This window comes from Canis lupus, chromosome 4, assembly GCF_003254725.2.
Source record: "Canis lupus dingo isolate Sandy chromosome 4, ASM325472v2, whole genome shotgun sequence".
NCBI classification, from domain to species: domain Eukaryota; kingdom Metazoa; phylum Chordata; class Mammalia; order Carnivora; family Canidae; genus Canis; species Canis lupus.
In genome coordinates, this window is record NC_064246.1 from 9,786,341 (window position 1) to 9,805,128 (window position 18,788).

An 18,788-nucleotide genomic window follows, 5' to 3' on the forward strand; every position below is an offset into this window, starting at 1 on the left:
AGATTTAAAAGTACATAGGTGTCTACTGAACAGGGAGTGCTGGAGTTAAGGGCAGGACTCCCACTATTGCAGATATGGCACAGATGCCTCAGTCTCCAGCACATGCTGACCGTCTGGAAGATCTTTATTCTACAGATTAGGTGTCCATCCACCTGAGCAGTTCTCTAAACTCTGCTAGCCTGCCAGCCCCTGATGTTTTCATCCCTTCCCCAGCCAGCTTAGATGCCAGGTTTCTTCACCTCTCCCTTTACCTTGAAATATTCTCACCTCCTTTGTGCCCTATAATACCCACCTGTGTCCTTGGAGGTATCTCCTAGGCACCTGAAAACTCAACATGTCCAAAAACCAAAGTACCCTTCTCCCCAAAGCTACCTTTTCTGCTCCGTCACTTCTCTCAGAGAGTGGGCTGCTGTGTCCTTTGTCAAAGCTGGAGACATTCTTGGTTCCTCGTAATGACAACAGTAATACCTAACTATTGTACTAGATACTGGGCCTTGTATCAGATGCCTTACTTATACATACTTAATTTACTTCTTATAATATTTTTGTAAAGGAAATATGACTTTTATTGCCATATTATAAAGAAACTGAGGCACAGAGAGGTTGAGTGACTCACTGGAAGTCAAACAGCTAGATGGCAGAGTGAGGTCCATTTTAAAACCTACCCTCTTAACATGCTCCCCCAATCCAGCCAATCCTCAGGTCCTAAGAGTCTAGTTCTTAAAAACATCTGCAGTCTTTGACACCTTCCTTGTCCTCTCCGCCCCTACCCTAATTCCCTCCAGTCCCTCTTGCGTGGAGCAGGGGAACAGAATATTCTAACCAGTCTCTGTAGTCATGATGGCCTCTAGTTCTCCCCTCTCACTCTGCAGCCAGAGTGGATCATTTAAAATGTACAGTTGACTATAGCACTACCTACCCTAAAGCCCTCTTAGCCTGCCATTCTGCTAATTCCCCATTTCAGTGTATAATATAGAACCCACTCTTTCCCCACTTTATTTCTCAATACTTCTTCCTTTGCACCATGAGGTCCCTGTCCTAGCTCTGTCCTCTGACCATCAGGCAGGTACAGCTAACCCCAGGGTCATTCCAGGATTAAAGATGAAGCACAAAAATGAGACCCCACCACTGTCTGAAGCATTTAATGGGCATTATCTCCTTCAATCCTCCCCAAACCCCTCTTACCCACCTTATTTCAAAGGAAACTCAAGCACAGAGAGGTGAGGGAGCTTGCCCAAGTTCACCCAGTTCATATAGTACAGAACTGCACTGAAAGAAAGACTTCCTCATTGTACTACACTACATTACAAGCAGAGAAAAGGACAGCAGCCTGGGGTTTGGGACAGGCCAGGAAGCAGAAAGGCTCCTGCCTGATGGTCAGAGGAATCATTAAAATATTGGCACCGTGTCTATTAGGTGGTGGGCATGCTTCTTCCACCTAACCCAAACCTGTTTTTTCATAAGCTAACTCTGCATTTTAGGGTTTTTTCCCTCCTTCTTTTGAAGACTATTTCTTTAACTTTTTGGATGCCATAATTCAGTAGAATGAAGATAACAAACCTGAAGATATCTGTCAAGAGATACATAACAGTGGCTGAGGTCTCATTAGCAAGGATAGGAACAAGCAAGAGGCTTAACCATGGAGAAAAGTTGGAGAAGGACTTCAGAAGGATTGTAGTATAGTCAGCATGTTGGGTTTAGGGAGGAATCTGAAATGACAGGGTGCAAGTCTAAATTATTCATTAATGTCTTAAGACAGTGATATGTAGTAAAACCTGCATTAACAAGAATCCATCTAACTGAAATCTAAAAAAAAAAAAAAGCCTTTATTTTACTTTTGTCTACATTCAGTTTGTAGGAAAAGGACACAAATGGCAATAAAACAAATGGATGATATATATATAAAATATAAAAATATATATATATTTTTTAATTAAAAGGCAAAGGGGGATATCCTGGAATGAGTTTGGATTCAACTAAATTCCTTTTTATGATCATTATCATTACTGTGTAAGAACTAGTGTTCAGAATCAAAATCATAGGGCATTTCATTCACTAACTACAGATTCTAATCTGGAATAAAAACTTTAAATTAGAAGATTGGAGGAGAGAGGGAGAAATGGACCCTTCTAGCACCTTGCATACGTTATACTCTTGGAAGCATTTCCCAGAGTGAAAGAACAGCCTGGAGAGACTAGCAACTGGTGAAAGATGAAGCAGAAAGGTTTCTCAAGTTAATCCCTTGTTCCCCAGGACACCTTCCCCTGGAGCATGCCAAATCACCACAGTTGTGTTATGCTGAATGCCGGGTGAGATGTTCTGCATACCTGTGGGTTTCAGTCCCTCTGGGCCCTGTCATCAGGAGCATGGCATTTCAAAATAAGACCCCAGCTCTGACTCTTGGCCAGGTTCACGTTTTTTGGTTATATTGTGATATTGGGATTTTAAACCAGACACAGGAACTTTGTGGCTCTGTGCAAGGAGTTGTTTCTGTTTGGATTTTCTGAGGTGCCAGATCTTAAAGTTCCTCTTTAGGCTACTGAGTAACTTTGGTCTTATACACTTTTGTGCCTTCTTTACCAAAGTTCAATTTATTTGTTCATTCATTCGACAAATGTTTATTGAACTTTTACTATGTGTCTCTGGGGTGGGGATATAGCAGTGAACAAAGCAGACAAAAATCTTTATGTCCTGGGGCACCTGGCTAGCTCAGTCAGAAGAACATGTGACTCTTGATCTCAGGCTTGTAAGTTCAAGCCCCACCTTGGGTGTAGAGATTACTTAAAAATAAATTACTCTTTAAAAAAAAAATTTAATTTATTTATTTATTTAACAGAGAGAGAGAGAGAGAGTAAGCACACACACAAGCAAGAGAGCGTGGTAGACAGAGGGAGTGAGAAAAGCAGGCTCTCCCCTCCCTGAGCAAAGAGCCCAACTTGGGGCTCGATCCCAGGACCCCAGGTTCATGACCTGAGCCAAAGGCAGACACTTAACTAACTGAGCCACCCAGGTGCCCCTAAAAATAAATTCTTAAAATCTTTTATGTCCTAATGGAAAAATAGACAATAAACAAGTGAAACATTTAGAATGCCAGAGGTGGGGGGTGCTAGGAGAAAAATGAAGAGGGAATGAGGCAGCCAGTATTGAGTATCTATAGTTTAAATAAGGTTGTGAGAAGGCCTCGAGAAAGGAAAAGAGTGATTATGTGAAATACTCCCTATTTAAAAGGCTCTCATTCTTCCTAGAGCTCTGCTCTATACTCTTTTTTTTTAATATAAAAATACTTTATTTGCTCTATACTTTTTTTAATATAAAAAATAATTTTAAAAAAGATTTATTTATTTATTCATGAGAGACACAGACTGAGAGAGAGGCAGAGACCCAGGCAGAGGGAGAAGCAGGCTCCTCACAGGGAGCCTGATGCAGGACTCGATCCCGGATCCTGGGATCACAACCCCGAGCTGAAAGCAGGCACCCAACCACTTAGCCACCCAGGTGTCCCTAAAAAATACTTTTTTAATTGAAGTATAGTTGATGTACAATGTTATATTAGTTTCAGGTGCATAATATATTGAATCATCAATTCTGTTACTCAGTGCTCACCACAATAAGTATAGTCACCATCTGTCACCAAACAGCATTTAGTACTTTATTACTGACTATATTCCCTATGCTGTGCTTTTTATCTCTGTGACTTATTTATTTTATAACGGGAAGATTGTACCTCTTAATCTCCTTTATCTAATTCTCAATATTTCCTCCCACTTTGCCTCTGGCAACTACCAGTTTATTCTCTATATTTAAGAGTCTAAGATTTTTTGTTTGTTCCATTGTTTTATTTTTTATATTCCACATATAAGTGAAATCACATGATTTCACATGATTTTTATATTCCACATAAAAGTGAAATCACTTTTCCCACAGCTTCACTTTCTTTGATTTATCTTGCTTAGCATAATAGCCTCTAGGTCCATCCATCTTATAGCAAATAGAAAGCTCTCATTCTTTTTTATGGCTTAAGTAATAGTCCACTGTGTGTGTACCACATTATCCATTCATCTATGGGTGGATACTTGAGTTGTTTTCATATTTTACTATTGTAAGTAATACAATCTACACTCTTTTTATTAAGGTTACATAAAACTAATACCTTTAACTGCAGTATTAGTATTAGGTAAAACACAAAGAGAAGTACCTATTGTTAGGAGAGTGTGAGAGCTCCCATCTCCCAGGGCTCAGTCCACATAGTATTCATCTAGGAGCCTTCTTATTGAATCTGTAATGGTGGCACTAGCTGGGTTCCTAATAGAATCAAACTCAAAAGGTATGTAGTGGTATGTACAGTGCCCCCAATCACCCCAATCTTTTTTTTCTAAGATTTTATTTATTTAATTTAAGGAAAGAGAGAGAATAGAGGGAAAAGCAGAGGGAGGGGGACAAGCAGACTCCCCACCAAGTGCAGAGCCCGACGCAGGGCTTGATCTTACCATCCTGAGATCATGACCTGAGCCAAAACCAAAAGTCGGATGCTTAAGCCACTCCCCAACCCCAGTCTTAAAAAGGAACTACTGTTACTTGTTTCTTATTATTTTCCGGGAGATGTTTTGTATGTATATGAACTTAAAAGCCAACAAGCAAATGTTAACACTTGTGTCCTGGGCTGTTTTCACTAACAGTGTATCTTGGTGACCTCAATACCTGGAAAATTGCTTCATTCTTCTTAATGACTGTGTAATACTCATAAAATAAATGTTCCTTAATTGATTTAACTTGTTCTCCATTGGCAGTTGTTTGCATGCTTTGAGTCTTTTGCTGATACAAGTAATGCTGTAGTGAACATCCTCAGACGTGCCTGTTTTGCATACATATATGGGAGTATATGTATAAGTTAAAATCTTAGAGGTAGAATTATTGTATCAAAGGGAATACACATTCATATTTTAACCAATATGATCACATTACTCTCCATTGCAGTCGCACCACTTTTGCACACCCACTAACAGTATAAATGCTTCTTTTCCCACAGCTTCACCAACATGGTGTGCTATTGAACTCTTTGATCCTTGCCAATCTGATATATGAAAACTGGTTTATCTTTGTAGTGAAAATTGCATTCCTCTTGCTATGAATGCACTTACTTACCTGGGGTATGTGTTGTTCCTAATTGGATTTTCTCAATATTTTCCTTTTTGATAAGACTCTGTCTCCCTGTTTTTTAGATGTGTGAACAATTATGTTATTATGTATTTCTATATCATGCTGGTATTCTGGTGCTTTATTCCCAAAGCAATAAGATTAAGAAGGAACATATCACATGTGTAATGGATGCCAGTAACAGTATACTATTTCAATACTTTAGATAACCTTTGGAAATAGTACACATAATCAAGAGCTTTACCTGCATTGTTTGATCTTCAAGCAAAGACACAGATGCCAGGGAATGACAATGTATAGCGTGAACGTTGGAAAAATGTCCTCTGAGCTGAACACCCAGATCAAGAGGCAGGAAGGGAGGCCAGAATGGATCTTCAGATTGTCATAGTTAACTCTTGGTTATTTCTGGCAAGGAAGATATAATCAGACCTGAGTAAAGTAAAAGTCATTCTGCCTGGATACTTGGGTAGGATCAGTCCCTCCCTACAGTCACCCTACTTCTTCTGTCCCTAGGACCCCCTGGGTTCTTGCCTTTAGTCAAGGGTCCAGGAGCATGAAAGGAAGGAAACTCCCAGCACCTGAGAGCAGCACCTGCTCTGAACAGCAGCTCAGGGAAATAAGCTTGGTAAAGTTGCCATCCTGCCCCTTGCTGAAGTGCTCACGGACCTGAAGCTGCTTGTGTTTTTCTAGCTGCAGTTGGGTTTCTGGCCATGTCCAGTGTCATCACCATGTCTGCTCCTTTCTTCCTGGGAAAGATCATCGATGTCATTTACACAAACCCCACTGTGGACTACGGCTCTAACCTGACACACCTCTGCCTGGTGCTCAGCGGCGTGTTCCTGTGTGGTGCTGCTGCCAACGCAGTTCGCATCTACCTCATGCAGACTTCAGGTAAAAAGGCCCTCATTTTGAGAAAATGAGTGAAAATATCAGTGAGGGTGACAAAACATGAGAGACACCTAACTCTGGGAAACGAACAAAGGGTAGTGGAAAGGGAGGTGGATGGGAGGTTGGGGTGACTGGGTGATGGGCACTGAGGGGTCACTTGGCGGAATGAGCACTGGATGTTATGCTATATGTTGACAAATTGAACTCTAATTAAAAGAAAAAAATATATATCCCTCATTTTGCTCGAGCAAGGCATTCCAGAGGACTTGTAGTGGGGTCACATGGGGTTGTTCAGGTGTGAGCTTCATGTGCTCCAGGATGTCTGTTCCTCTTTTTCTACCCCTTGTTCAGCAGGGACAAAGCCCCAAGTGTGGCCAGATGGGCCCATGAGTTGTTTTAGATCAAGCACTCTCTTCACAACTGTCTTTGTACATGAACTGAAGTGAGGGAAACAGCCTATCTTATGGAAGGTTTGAGAACGTGGTCCGTAGTCGGAGGGCTGGAGTTCTGAGCCTCCTCCAGGGACCTGTGGAAACCTTATCAGCTCTGTGTTTGTATTTCCCTTTCAGTAGGCAGTGGGGTGATGAGTTTTTACAGTATTTCCCTGATGAGGCCTGGTTGTTAACAGGTGGGCAACTACCACAATAATCACAGAGCCCAGGATGCCCGACTCTAAATCGCTGCTCATTATTTAGCTAATAAAATACTCTGCAGATAATTAACCAGTTCTTGCCATTTGAAAGATCAATACAAAAAAGCATTGCCAAGGAGGAACAAAATTAGCTTTTGAGAATTTAATGTAGTAAAGCTTATTTGTAAATAATACTTTTTAAACATCTCTCAGAGATATTGTATTTTATCACTGCATCCTGTTCTCCACATCAACAGTCTGTGTATGGTTACTAAGAGAAAATTAGCGCTTGTTACTGGTGCATGCATGTCAGTATGCCAGGGCTCAGGTGAGTCTGTTCCCATCAGATGGATGCAGGGTGCCAGACATGCCTCAGAGGGTGCAGTGCTCAGAAGAGGTTGATGACCTCTGGCCAACCTGGTGCCCATTAGGTGGCTACACCCAAGCTGATACCATTCCTGTTTGCTTTTGCAGGTCAGCGTATTGTGAATAGGTTGAGAACTTCATTATTCTCCTCTGTTCTGAGGCAAGAGGTTGCTTTCTTTGACAAGACTCGCACAGGAGAATTGATTAACCGCCTCTCGTCAGACACCGCACTGCTAGGGCGTTCAGTGACGGAAAACCTCTCGGATGGGCTCAGGGCTGGGGCCCAGGCTTCTGTTGGCATTGGCATGATGGTATGTTGGCCTGGCTTGTGCTGGTACCTTCTAGTTAGGGCTTTGGCCTGTGCCAGGCCTCTCAGTCATGAGATGAACTCAAGTTGAGCTGTTCTTATCACCTTGTAAGCCAAAAGTGCTATCACAGTCTGCAGGGACATGGAGATGGCGTCTTCCTTTGGGACCTCCTGCAACTTTTGTTTCTCCAGAATGACTTTCTGGAGAGTGGACAAGAGAGTGGACCATTTAGAAGAGATTACATGGTTGCCTGGATTTTCTAAGAATGTGTGAATGAATGTTGCAGAAAAGAGCAACAGGTGGAAGGAGCCCTTTGGGTTAGAGGAAAGATTGTAAGTTACATTCTCTCCTTGCCCGGCAAAAAGGCAGTGCCATCTTGACAAGACCAGAGGATCATTTCCTTTCCTCTTCTTGTAAGGAGGAGGATAAATGCCATCTTTCTATACACAGAAGTATATCTATATTCCATTGAAGTGAACTCTCTCTACCCCCACAGCCTCTTTCCTGCCTTAGCTGGGTGGCTAGAGCACTGTCATCTCTGCTTGCTTCACTTCTTCAAACCACGTTTTTCTCTTCAGACCTGTACTGCTGGCCAGTAGAAATGTAATGCAAGCCACATAGGTAATTTTTAATTTTCTAATAGCCATACTTTAAAAATCAAAAAGAAAGATGAGGTGAAAAAAAAACAAAAACAAAAAAAGAAAGATGAGGTGAGATGGTTTTTTTTTTTTTAAAGATTTTATTTATTTATTCATGAGAGACACAGAGAGGGAGGCAGAGACACAGGCAGAGGGAGAAGCAGGCTACCTGTGGGGAGCCTGATGCGGGACTCAATCCCGGGACTCCGGGATCATGCTCTGAGCCAAAGGCAGACGCTCAACTCCTGAGCTACCCAGGGGAGGTGAGATTATTTTAATAATACATTTTACTTAACCCAATATAAACAAAGTATCATCAGTTCAACATGTTATTTACATAAAAATTATTAATCTGATAGTTAATATGATTTTTTTCATATTAAGATTTCAAAATCCAATGTGCCTTTTATATTTAATGGAACATCTCAATCCAGATTGGAAATATTTCATCTACATTTAGATTTATAAACTTTGCCACTGAAAAAATAGATTTACATACCAGATTTTCCAGACATCTAAAACTTAACCAATAACTAAATAGAATATTCGTTTTTAAGTTTAAATTTTAATTAAAACTAAACAAATTTAAGAATTTAGTTTCTCAGTTACACTAGCTACATTTGATGTGCTCAGTAGCTATGTGACCATTATCATTTTAAGCAGTGCAATTCCAGATCCCTAGAATGAGGACTGTAATTAATCCCATATCCCAAGTGGAATAGCTTGGGCTTATGTCCTCTTTGCTTTCCACGTAGCACTCAATCCGGAGCAGAAGGACGTGTGCCAGACCGAGCTGGTAAGATCTGATTATGAAATGGAAAACTGCTTTTGTTTTCCCAGCCAAGAGAGAAGCCAAACTCTGGAAGAAGACCCACCCTGCACTAAAGCACCATTTCTAATATTTCTAAATATTGATCATTCTGGGGCTCAGGATGAGTTTGGAACCTCTTTTTGTAACAGTTTCAGACAGTTCAGTATAAGTCTCATAGCTAATCAGAAGGAGCCTTAGTTCGCTCAGGCTGCCATAACAAAGTATTAAAGAGTGGAGACTTAACCAACAGAGATTTATTTCTTACAGTTAAAGAGGTTGGAGTCCAAGGTCAAGGTGCTGGCAAAGTTGGTTCATTGTGAGGCCTCTTCTCTTGCCTTGTAGGTGGCTGCCATCTTGACATATGCTCACATGGCCTTTCCCCAGTGCTTGTGTGAAGAATGCAGGTTCTTTGGTGTCTCTTCTTTTAAGGACACTGATCCTATCAAGGCCCCACCATATGACCTCATTTCACCGTAATTACTTCCTTAGAGACCCCATCTCTAAATACAGCCAGACTGGATGGAGTTAAGGCTTCAGCATGTGAATTTGGGGGGACAGACATTCAGCCCATACAGGGCTTTATGATGTGGCATCACCTGGTCTTTAGCCCTGGAAGAACAAAAAGTATTCTTTGTTTCTCACAAACTCCCTGGACCTGATTTATGATTAGCCTGCTAATAAGAACCTAATAATGTCTATACCATACTGCAAGTTTAGTAACTTAAGTCATGGGATCTTCCTTCTTAGGTTAAGATGTGTGTTCCTACTATTCTAACACTCCTTTTTGGTGACAAGATCCCTTCAGAAAGTTATTACTAAACATGGAATCAAAGCACACAGAGGTGGGTGGTTCTGAGACAGTCTACCCAGGAGTTCTGATGCACGTTTCTACCCTACCGCAGAGGACACCACATGCAGATGGTTTGCTTGAGCTCTGTTCTATTTGGGCACCAGAACCAGCAGGCCTACCCTAATTGAGTCACTGCCTCTGCATGTACCCTGCTGGACTGCATGACTTGTCTGCTCAAGGTGGATCATTGCATAAATTGAAAGTACCAAGCTCATTTCTGCTTCAGGGCCTTTGTGCACTTGCTTTTCCAAGACCCTTTTACATCTGAAATTGTCCTCTCTCTTACCCATTTTCTACCTAGGTCTCACCTTGGATAAAACTCCACATGGGTCAGGTATCTTTCAGGTGCCTGGAATAGCATGTGCTGTGTGTAGGCATTCAGTAACAAGCTGTTGAATAAGTAAATGAGTGAATGATTGGTTGATCCATCTATTACTGCACATTTCAGTCTGCAACTTTTCCTCAGTTTTTCAATAATCAGCTTTATGCTGATTATACTATTTTCTGTACAAATGAGATTTGACAGATTTAATAATTTGTTGAAGAGATGCTAGGGCCATTTAAAATCCAATCACTAGATTACAGGGTTGACAGGAAAACCCACTATGTTATTTCTATAGAAGTTGATTATTTCCTCTTTCAGTAACTCCAGTTGTTAGAAATTCCTTATGTTGAGTCCATGTCCATCCTGCTGAGACTTCATTCCTCTGAGCCATGGAAACAGCTCCAACTCTCTTTTCACTTGTTAGTTATGCCTCTCTACTGAGTCCTCTTTCATCTGTCATTTGATATGGGTGTCTTTGCCATCTTGATCATTTCAATGAGACACGTGGCCCTGGTTGTTCAGTGCCTTCAAGGGGATCCAGACTTGAATACGGAAGTCATGGTGTGGTCTGGTCAGTTTGGAGCAGCCTGGGCCTCCTTCCTTTACTCCTGGCCTGTCTTCCTCTGCTCTGTGGTCGAACAGGGTGGTCTGCTGTATGCAGCACTGTGTCAGCAACAGTACAGCACTGGAGGGTAAAAATCCTTCCATCCTTTCTTCAACAGCTCTGTCACATTACCCCTGTGTGGTATGCTGAGTTCTCATGGAGTTTTATGAAGATGTAGATGTCCAAAAAGTTCTACCAAACAGGATGTACAACTTTGAGACAGCACCTTCAAACTTGCCTACTAATTTATTTTTTTTTTAAGATTTTATTTATTTATTCATGAGAGACACAAGAGAGGAGAGGCAGAGACACAGGCAGAGGGAGAAGCAGGCTCTATGCAGGGAGCCCGACACAGGACTCAATCCCGGGTCTCCAGGATCATGCCCTGGGCTGAAGGCGGTGCCAAACCACTGAACCACCCGGGCTGCCGTTGCCTACTAATTTAAATACATACCCTGATAAGAGGTAACGAGAATATCTTGCTCTTCTGTGTAACAAACCCCTTTTGGCTTTTGTTTTTTACAGTTTTTTGTGTCACCGAATCTGGCCACTTTTGTTTTGAGTGTGGTGCCTCCAGTATCCATACTTGCTGTGATTTATGGACGTTACCTACGGAAACTAACCAAAGTCACACAGGATTCCCTAGCACAAGCCACTCAGGTAAAGGCCCCTCCCCTGTGTGGTCTCCACTAGAACAAGCTCAGAGCCAAGGACTTGCAGGCAGACCCTAAGAAATGGACTTGGGCTTTTCAAAAAAAGTACTTACTTTTCCTTAAGTTAGTCCTCAAGGTCTTAGAAGCCTAAGATGCTCTCTGCCTTCTAGACTAGATGACTACCCATACCTTGGTATAGATCTCACTTGGCTGAACACTGTATGAATTCCTTAGTTCTTTACCATCACTATTTCCTAGAAGATGAAAAAGCTAATTATATTTTAAAAATAGTTTCTGCATAACAATCTGTCCTTCATTAATTAATAAGTAAAGCTTTGCAATGCTATCCAATATCGTATTTTTTTTAAGATTTTATTTATTTATTTGAGACAGAGAGAGAGAGAACACAAGTAGGGAGGAGGGTCAGAGGGAGAGGGAGAATCAAGTTCCCCACTGAGTGGGGGAGCCTGATGTGGGGCTCTGTCCCAGGACCCCAATATTTATAAGACCTGAGGGGAAGGCAGACGTTTCACTGACTGACCCACCCAGGAACCCCCAATATTGTATTTATTAAAAATTAAAAATAACTGTTGCATTTTCATGTTACAAAAACCATGCATGTTTGTAATTGAAAATTTGAAAATATAAAGAAAAAAATAACATATATAACCCTGTCTCTCAGAATGAATCTTATTAACATTTTAGAGTCCTTTTTAATCTATCTTTTTTCTCTGCATAAAAATATATTTCAGTGTCTGTTTCTTAGCCCTCCTGTTTGCCTTTTTCTCTACATATGTATGATGTGTGTATGTATAAATATTTGTTTCCAAAAATAGGATTGTTCATACACTATGCTTTGTAACCTATGTCTGATTTAGTCATGTATCATGCATGAGCAGCTTTCTGCTGATAGTGCCTTAAAAATGAGAGACCCATTTTAACTTGCCTGTAGAAATCTTGTAATGTGACATTCCTCCCCTTGAAACGTATTTATTATTCTCCTAGCTAGCTGAGGAACGTATTGGAAATATAAGAACTGTTCGAGCTTTTGGGAAAGAAATGACTGAAATAGAGAAATACACCAGCAAAGTGGACTGTGTGATGCACTTAGCAAGGAAAGAGGCATTTGCTCGGGCTGGCTTCTTTGGAGCAGTGAGTAGATGATTTTGAAAAGTGCAAAGGATGGATGTTATGACTGAAAGACATTTGTATTCTGTGACTTTGCCATAAGTAGAAAATAATTCTATTCCACTTCAAGACTAGGCGTGAGCATTCATAAACTGTTTCTGTGAAAGAAGAGAAAAACTGCTACATGTAACAAAAAACAGTGGGTGGTAAGACCGAAACAGTGTGGGATCAGACAGCTTCCTGGTGTGGCCCAGACCACCTGTATCCACTTCACCTGGGAACTGGCTGGACACTCCAGACCTTTGAATCAGAACCTCTGGGCTGGGGGCCAGCAATCTGTTTTAACAGGCCTCCGGGTCATTCTGATGCAGGCAGTGTGAGACCCACAGAGTATTAACCAAAATAACTTCAGTGTATTTCAAGAAAGAAGTATGACAAAATTGATCACATTGGTCACAACTCAAATACAACACAATTAGATAATCACCCTGAAGGGAAATCCATAGCATGTTCAAGTTGGAAAGAACTTCAGGTGATTCAATAATTATCATGATTTAGGGACACAGAGGCCCAGATAAGGCAGCACTGACCAGGGACCACACACCTAACGTCACTCAAGGCAGTTCAGAGAGATAGGATTCCATCTTCTTATCCAGCTTTGCTGGGGGTGTCAAATTAGAATATATAAACACATACATTAGCTATGTATTCGTCTTCTCCTTAGAGAGGGAGTTCTTAATATTGTTTTTTCCTTTGCAAACTGAATTGATTGAATAAAATAGGAATCTGGTGGGTGACTCAGCTTCTAGGTTTTCATGTTGATGAGATTATTTCCTTCAATACTGCAGTATGTCAGAAGTATTTTTGTATTTGAAATTCAGATAAAAACTTACTATTTTGGAAAAATCTTGTTGTGATAGTTAAATGCAAAAAAGGAAATTATAGGCCATGCTAATCCTTCTAGCGTTTAGGTCTCTGGTTCCCACCTGACATCTCTGTTTTCTTCATCTGACAGACAGGGCTCTCCGGGAACCTGATCGTGCTTTCTGTCCTGTACAAAGGAGGGCTGCTGATGGGCAGCGCCCACATGACCGTGGGTGAACTCTCGTCCTTCCTAATGTATGCTTTCTGGGTTGGATTAAGCATTGGAGGTACATAATTTAAATAGGCTTGGGCGTTACAAATTAAAAATCAGGTTATTGTTTCTGAAATAAAAATTTAACTTTCCCATTACATCACCTCTCATCCATTAACTTCAATTGAAAAAACATTTCCTAGAATGTTAGTCCAACTTGACTTTGAAAGAAGAAATAAAGATATGAATGTGATCTTTCCATGAGGCGAGCAGTTCCTTAGCTAGGATATTGAGGATTTTTACAGGCCTCTGTGGCTCACTGAGCTCAGGGTCATACTGGAGCCATATTTTCCAACTTGCATGTTCAGACAGCGTGTTTGCTTTGGCCCTAGAATGTGAGGAGGAGGAAGGACAGTGACAAACAGGTGTGTACACAAAACCCACAGTCCTGTGGTAGTGGTTGTTTCACGACTGACAAATCACTAGGGAATAAAACTCCCTTTGTACAAAGTCAACCACATTCAAAACTGATGAATGGTCATAAAGTATAAATTAGAAAGTACATGGAACAGAGTTGTTTACTTTTATCAGGAATCTCTCAGAGTTCAGCTTTTTTTGTTCATTCCTGGCTAAAGGGAAGCAAGGTCTATGGAGACAAAGCTGTGTGAAATCTGTGAAGTTTTCTTTTCTGTACTTCTCCTACATGCCCAGCCAAAAAGGGGCAAGTGATTTCCTGCTTTTAGTTTCCTTTCTTTGAAAACTGAGATGGAAAGATTAGATAAATAAATAGGTTGAGATTTGATGAATGCAACTCTGGTATCCCGCAGTGTCACCTCAACCCGAGATTTTTATTGTCGGTGTTTAAAGGTAGAATCTTTTCCTTAAACATCTGCAGGCAAGTGAGGATATTTTCTAGACTGAGATTTCCAGAGATCCTGTTAAAATAGCCTGTTAGTTCTGCTGGCTGCTTTTGAAGAAGAACCTGCTTAAGACGGTTCAGGGTGCTGAGTGACTTGAGAAGTGAGTCGGTCTGGGAGGACCTGGTGATGTGCTGTTGCTTTTCTCTCCACCCCTGGGTTGAGCCTGCTGGGCTGCAGGGTCTCACGCCTGGGCGGTCATGGTCCTTCAAGACTTCTGGCCTGCCGCAGAGTAGATTTGCCTGCCCCACGTCCCTTCCCTGTGGCCTCTCTGCCCACATTCCATGCTTGACCACAATCAGCTTTCCTCCCCGGCCTTCCCTAATCTTATGTTTTCTGCCACAAGTTGAATTGATCTTTCTTAGTCTTTCTGCTTCTCCTGCCTGCTTTTCTCCAAACTATTTGACCTGATAGAAGCCATCTCTGTTTTGGTGTGCTCACTGCCTTACTTTTTGTCCTGACAATTCACAACTGTGTCTTGCACAGAAATAGTTTGGAAACACAGTTCTGTCTACTGGGAGTCCGTTACTTCTCTCATTTACGGAAGCTGCCTTTGAGGCTTTGTGCTCAAGGTTTGAGGATAACTTGGCTTTCTGAGCTGCAGGCTATCCCACAACTCTGGTCACTGTCTTGTATGATACCTGCCACTTGGTGATGGAGGGAGGAGAAAAGGTATAGGTAGATGTATAGAGATCTATTACCACACAATTTCCTCACATTTACAACCCACATAACTACATAAGACTATAGGAACTTAATTCAAGAAATTGAGTCGATTTTTAATGTTTTTGTGAAGCTAACTCTTCAAAATAATGAATCTGCTAGCAAGAAATTCTATTTTATTTGTTAAATAAATAAGAATTTTCCAATGTTGTTTTCTGCTTAGAATTTCATAGTGAAAAATAAAAACAAATTCTACTTACGTTCTTTGCTGAGAGAGCATTAGAATTACTGTTTGAAGAAAAGTATGCCTATTTGTTTTGTTCAGAGAATGCACTTACATCTTCCTGCTGAACCCCAATCTCTTGTTTCTTACTTATTTTTATTGAGTTGAAATTCACATAACATAAAATTAACCATTTTAAAGTTTACAATTCAATGGTATTTTGTACATTCACAGTGTTGTATAACCACTACCTCACCTTAGTTCCAAAATATTTTTGTCACCTCAAAAGAAAATCCCATAGTCATTAAGGATCTGTCTCCATATCCCTCCCTCCCTCAGCCCCTGGCACCACAGCTTGCTTTGTGTCTACATGTATTTACTTTAGTCCATATAAATGGAATCATATAATATGTGGCCTGGTATGTTTGGCTTCTTTGACTTAGCCTGATGTTTGCAGAGTTTACCCACACTGTAGCATAGGTTGGTACTTTATTACTTTCTCTGACTGAATACTACTACGTTGTATGGATAGACCACATGTTGTTTATCCAGGGCCATTTTGTTTTGTTTCTATTTTCCAGAGTCTAAACTATGTTGAACTATTTCCGACTCCTTCCTGCCTTCCTTTTTTTAATTAATAGAATTTTTTTCGATAAATTCTACACTTGATCTTAGCCAAAAAGCCGAGAAGCGATTCGATAAATTCTAGATTGAGGAGAAAAGTATAGAGTTCCCACATATTCCCTGCTTCTACGCAAGCACAGCCTCCCTCACTATCAACATCTCCCACCACAGTGATAACGTTTGTTATGATTGATGAACCAACAGTGACATGTCATTATCACCCCAAGTCCATAATTTATATTATATTCACTGGTGTCGTATATTCTATTCGTGTGGACATGTATCTATCATTACAGTATCACACAGAATCCTTTCATTGCCCTAAAAATCCTCTGTGCTCTCCCTATTCCTTCCTTCCCCTTACATCTCACAACCACTGATCTTTTTACTGTCTCCATAGTTTTGCCTTTTCCAGGATGTCATATAGTTCAGATTGGCATCTTTCATTTAGTAAATAGCATTTAGGGTTCATGTCTTTTCAGGGCTTGATAGCTCATTTCTTTTTAGCACTAATATTTCATTGTCCGATGTACCACAGTTTATTTGTCCATCACATATTGCAGGACCTCTTGGTTATATCCAAGTTTTGGCAGTTATAAATAAAGATGCTATACATATCCATGTGCAGGTTTTGGTGTGGACATAAACTTTCACCTTCTCTGGGTAAACGCAAAGGAAATGAGATTGCTGGATCGTACATATGGCAAGAGTATGTTTAGTGTAAGAAATTGCCTTCCAAAGGGGCTGTACCATTTTGCATTTCTGCCAGCAATGAATAAGGATTCCTGATGCTCCACATCCTCACCAGCTTTTTGTGTTGTCAGGATTTTGGAGTTTTGTCATTCTATTGGGTGTGCAGTGGTATCTCACTATTGTTTTATTTGCATTTCCCTGATGACATATGATGTGGACCTATGTATGCTTATTTGTCATCCTTAGTGAGGCCTTTATGTTCAGATCTTTTATCCATTTTTCAGCTGGGTTGTTTGTTTTCATATTGTTGAGTTTTAATGAGTTCTTCTTATATTGTGGTTATCTGTCCTGTATCAGGTATGTCTTTTACAAATATTTTCTCCCAATCTATGGATTGCCTTCTCATTCTTTTTGGAGAGCACAAGTTTTTAATTTTAATGAAGTCAAATATATCAGCTCTTTCTTACATGGATTTTATGTTTGGTGGTGTATCTACAAAGTCATCACCAAACCCAAGGTCATTTAGGATTTCTCCTATAGTATCTTTTAAGAGTTTTATAGCTTTGTTTTTACATTTAAGTCTATGATCCATTTTGAGTAATTTTTGTGAAGGATGTGAGGTCTGTGTCTGGATTCTTTTTTTTTTTTTTTTTTTTTTTTGCATATGTATGAATGTCTAATCGTTCCAGCATCACTTGTTGAAAAAAGTATCCTTTCTTTATTGAATTGCCTTGGCTCACTTGTCAAAGATTAGTTGACTATATTTTTCTGGATCTTTTTCTGCCCAGTGCAATTTTAATTTAACCTGAAGAGTTTAAGCCACTGTATTTTGCCCAAATTTCCACAAATGTATGTACAAAAATACCTTTAAAAGAATATGTGAATTGCATTTTTGCAGCATCCTTTCTCAGGGAAAGTGTTACAAGTATATAGTTGATATAGCCTAGTGTACTTGGAGTTTGTTTGCTTTAAAGTCATTAATTAATTCATAGTTCAAAGGTGACTTTAAAAAGAGATTGTTGTAATCTTTAACATTTCCAAATTCCTTTTCAGTTTTTAGTCTAGTAAAAGTTCTCTTTGTTGAGTGCCTGAAACGGGGGGTTTGATTTTGTGGATTGAATTTAAAATGAATATTGGGATGTTTTATATTCCTTTTAAGTAAGCATTATATTTTATTTATATGCTATGTTTTTCGACTAGGTAGATTTTCTCTATAACACTGTGGTTTTAATTCAGTGGTTGATTACTATTATGGCTATATGCATTTGTAAATTCCCAATCAAACATTTAATCTTTATTAGAAATCAGTGAAATTGGAGGAGGAGGAGTTGAGGGCAAACAAGGGTATGGGACAGAGAGAATGTTGAATATTCCCTCTGGTTTCCCAGGTTGTGCCTCAAATCCTTTTTTGAAAGTTAACAAATTTTATATTAAAAGCAAATTATTATTACTATTCACATAGAACAAGGAGTAGCAGTTGGTTGCTTCCTGGCATCAGTGATGGTTATGTTTGCTTCTTGTCCTTAGGTCTGAGCTCTTTCTACTCGGAGCTGATGAAAGGGCTGGGTGCTGGGGGACGCCTCTGGGAGCTCCTTGAGAGAGAGCCTGAGCTGCCTTTTAATGGTGGGTCTCCCATGGGTGTGTTCTTTGCTGGGATTAAACAAATGTGGCTTTGGACAGTTAGACCAACTTCCTGCTTTACCTGTGAAGGATAAGCGTGATATAGATGTCATCCCTGCTACACAGCAGAAAAGGGTAATCAGGGGTATGCAATGAGAGAGGAAGGATGGTGCCAGGCGCTGCTGCGGGGCAGAGGATGGCCCTGGAAGCATGGGGGCTGACCTTACAGTGTGCTGTCCCTGCAGGTGATTCATTACCACCAACAGCAGGAAGGAAACAAGTGCCCCCTGGGGGTGCAAATAGGAGGGGCTTTGGCGAGTCCACCAGATTCATCTTCTGGAGTGATTTTGATGTTGGGGTGGGGGAAGACAGATCGCACAATATAAAAGCCTCTAAATTTCTGGGCTTTGGGGATTGGGCTCCCCAAAGGAATGCTGGTGTTAATTGACTAGAGCCATCTTTATCAATTCCTTTCTTGGAAGCTTGTACTCGGGAGAGCTGTGTGGCCTGGAGCAGTAACCACTCCTCCCTCACTGACTCCCAGGACATTGTTGCTTAGCCTCAGACCATGAGTGAAAGCCCAGTATTCTCTAGTGTGACAGGCTAGAGGAAATAAA

At 40.6% G+C, this 18,788-nt stretch overlaps 1 protein-coding gene across 1 annotated transcript in view; it reads left to right on the forward strand.

Annotated features, from left to right (window-relative positions):
- The window catches only part of ABCB10 (ATP binding cassette subfamily B member 10), a 35,804-nt gene that overhangs the window by 4,636 nt on the left and 12,380 nt on the right, over positions 1-18,788 (forward strand). Inside the window, exons 2-7 of the mRNA XM_025448494.3 lie at positions 5,845-6,045; positions 7,148-7,350; positions 11,101-11,235; positions 12,234-12,380; positions 13,372-13,507; positions 18,079-18,174. Coding sequence (XP_025304279.1) covers positions 5,845-6,045; positions 7,148-7,350; positions 11,101-11,235; positions 12,234-12,380; positions 13,372-13,507; positions 18,079-18,174 — 918 coding nt within the window. The remainder of the gene's footprint in view (positions 1-5,844; positions 6,046-7,147; positions 7,351-11,100; positions 11,236-12,233; positions 12,381-13,371; positions 13,508-18,078; positions 18,175-18,788) is intronic.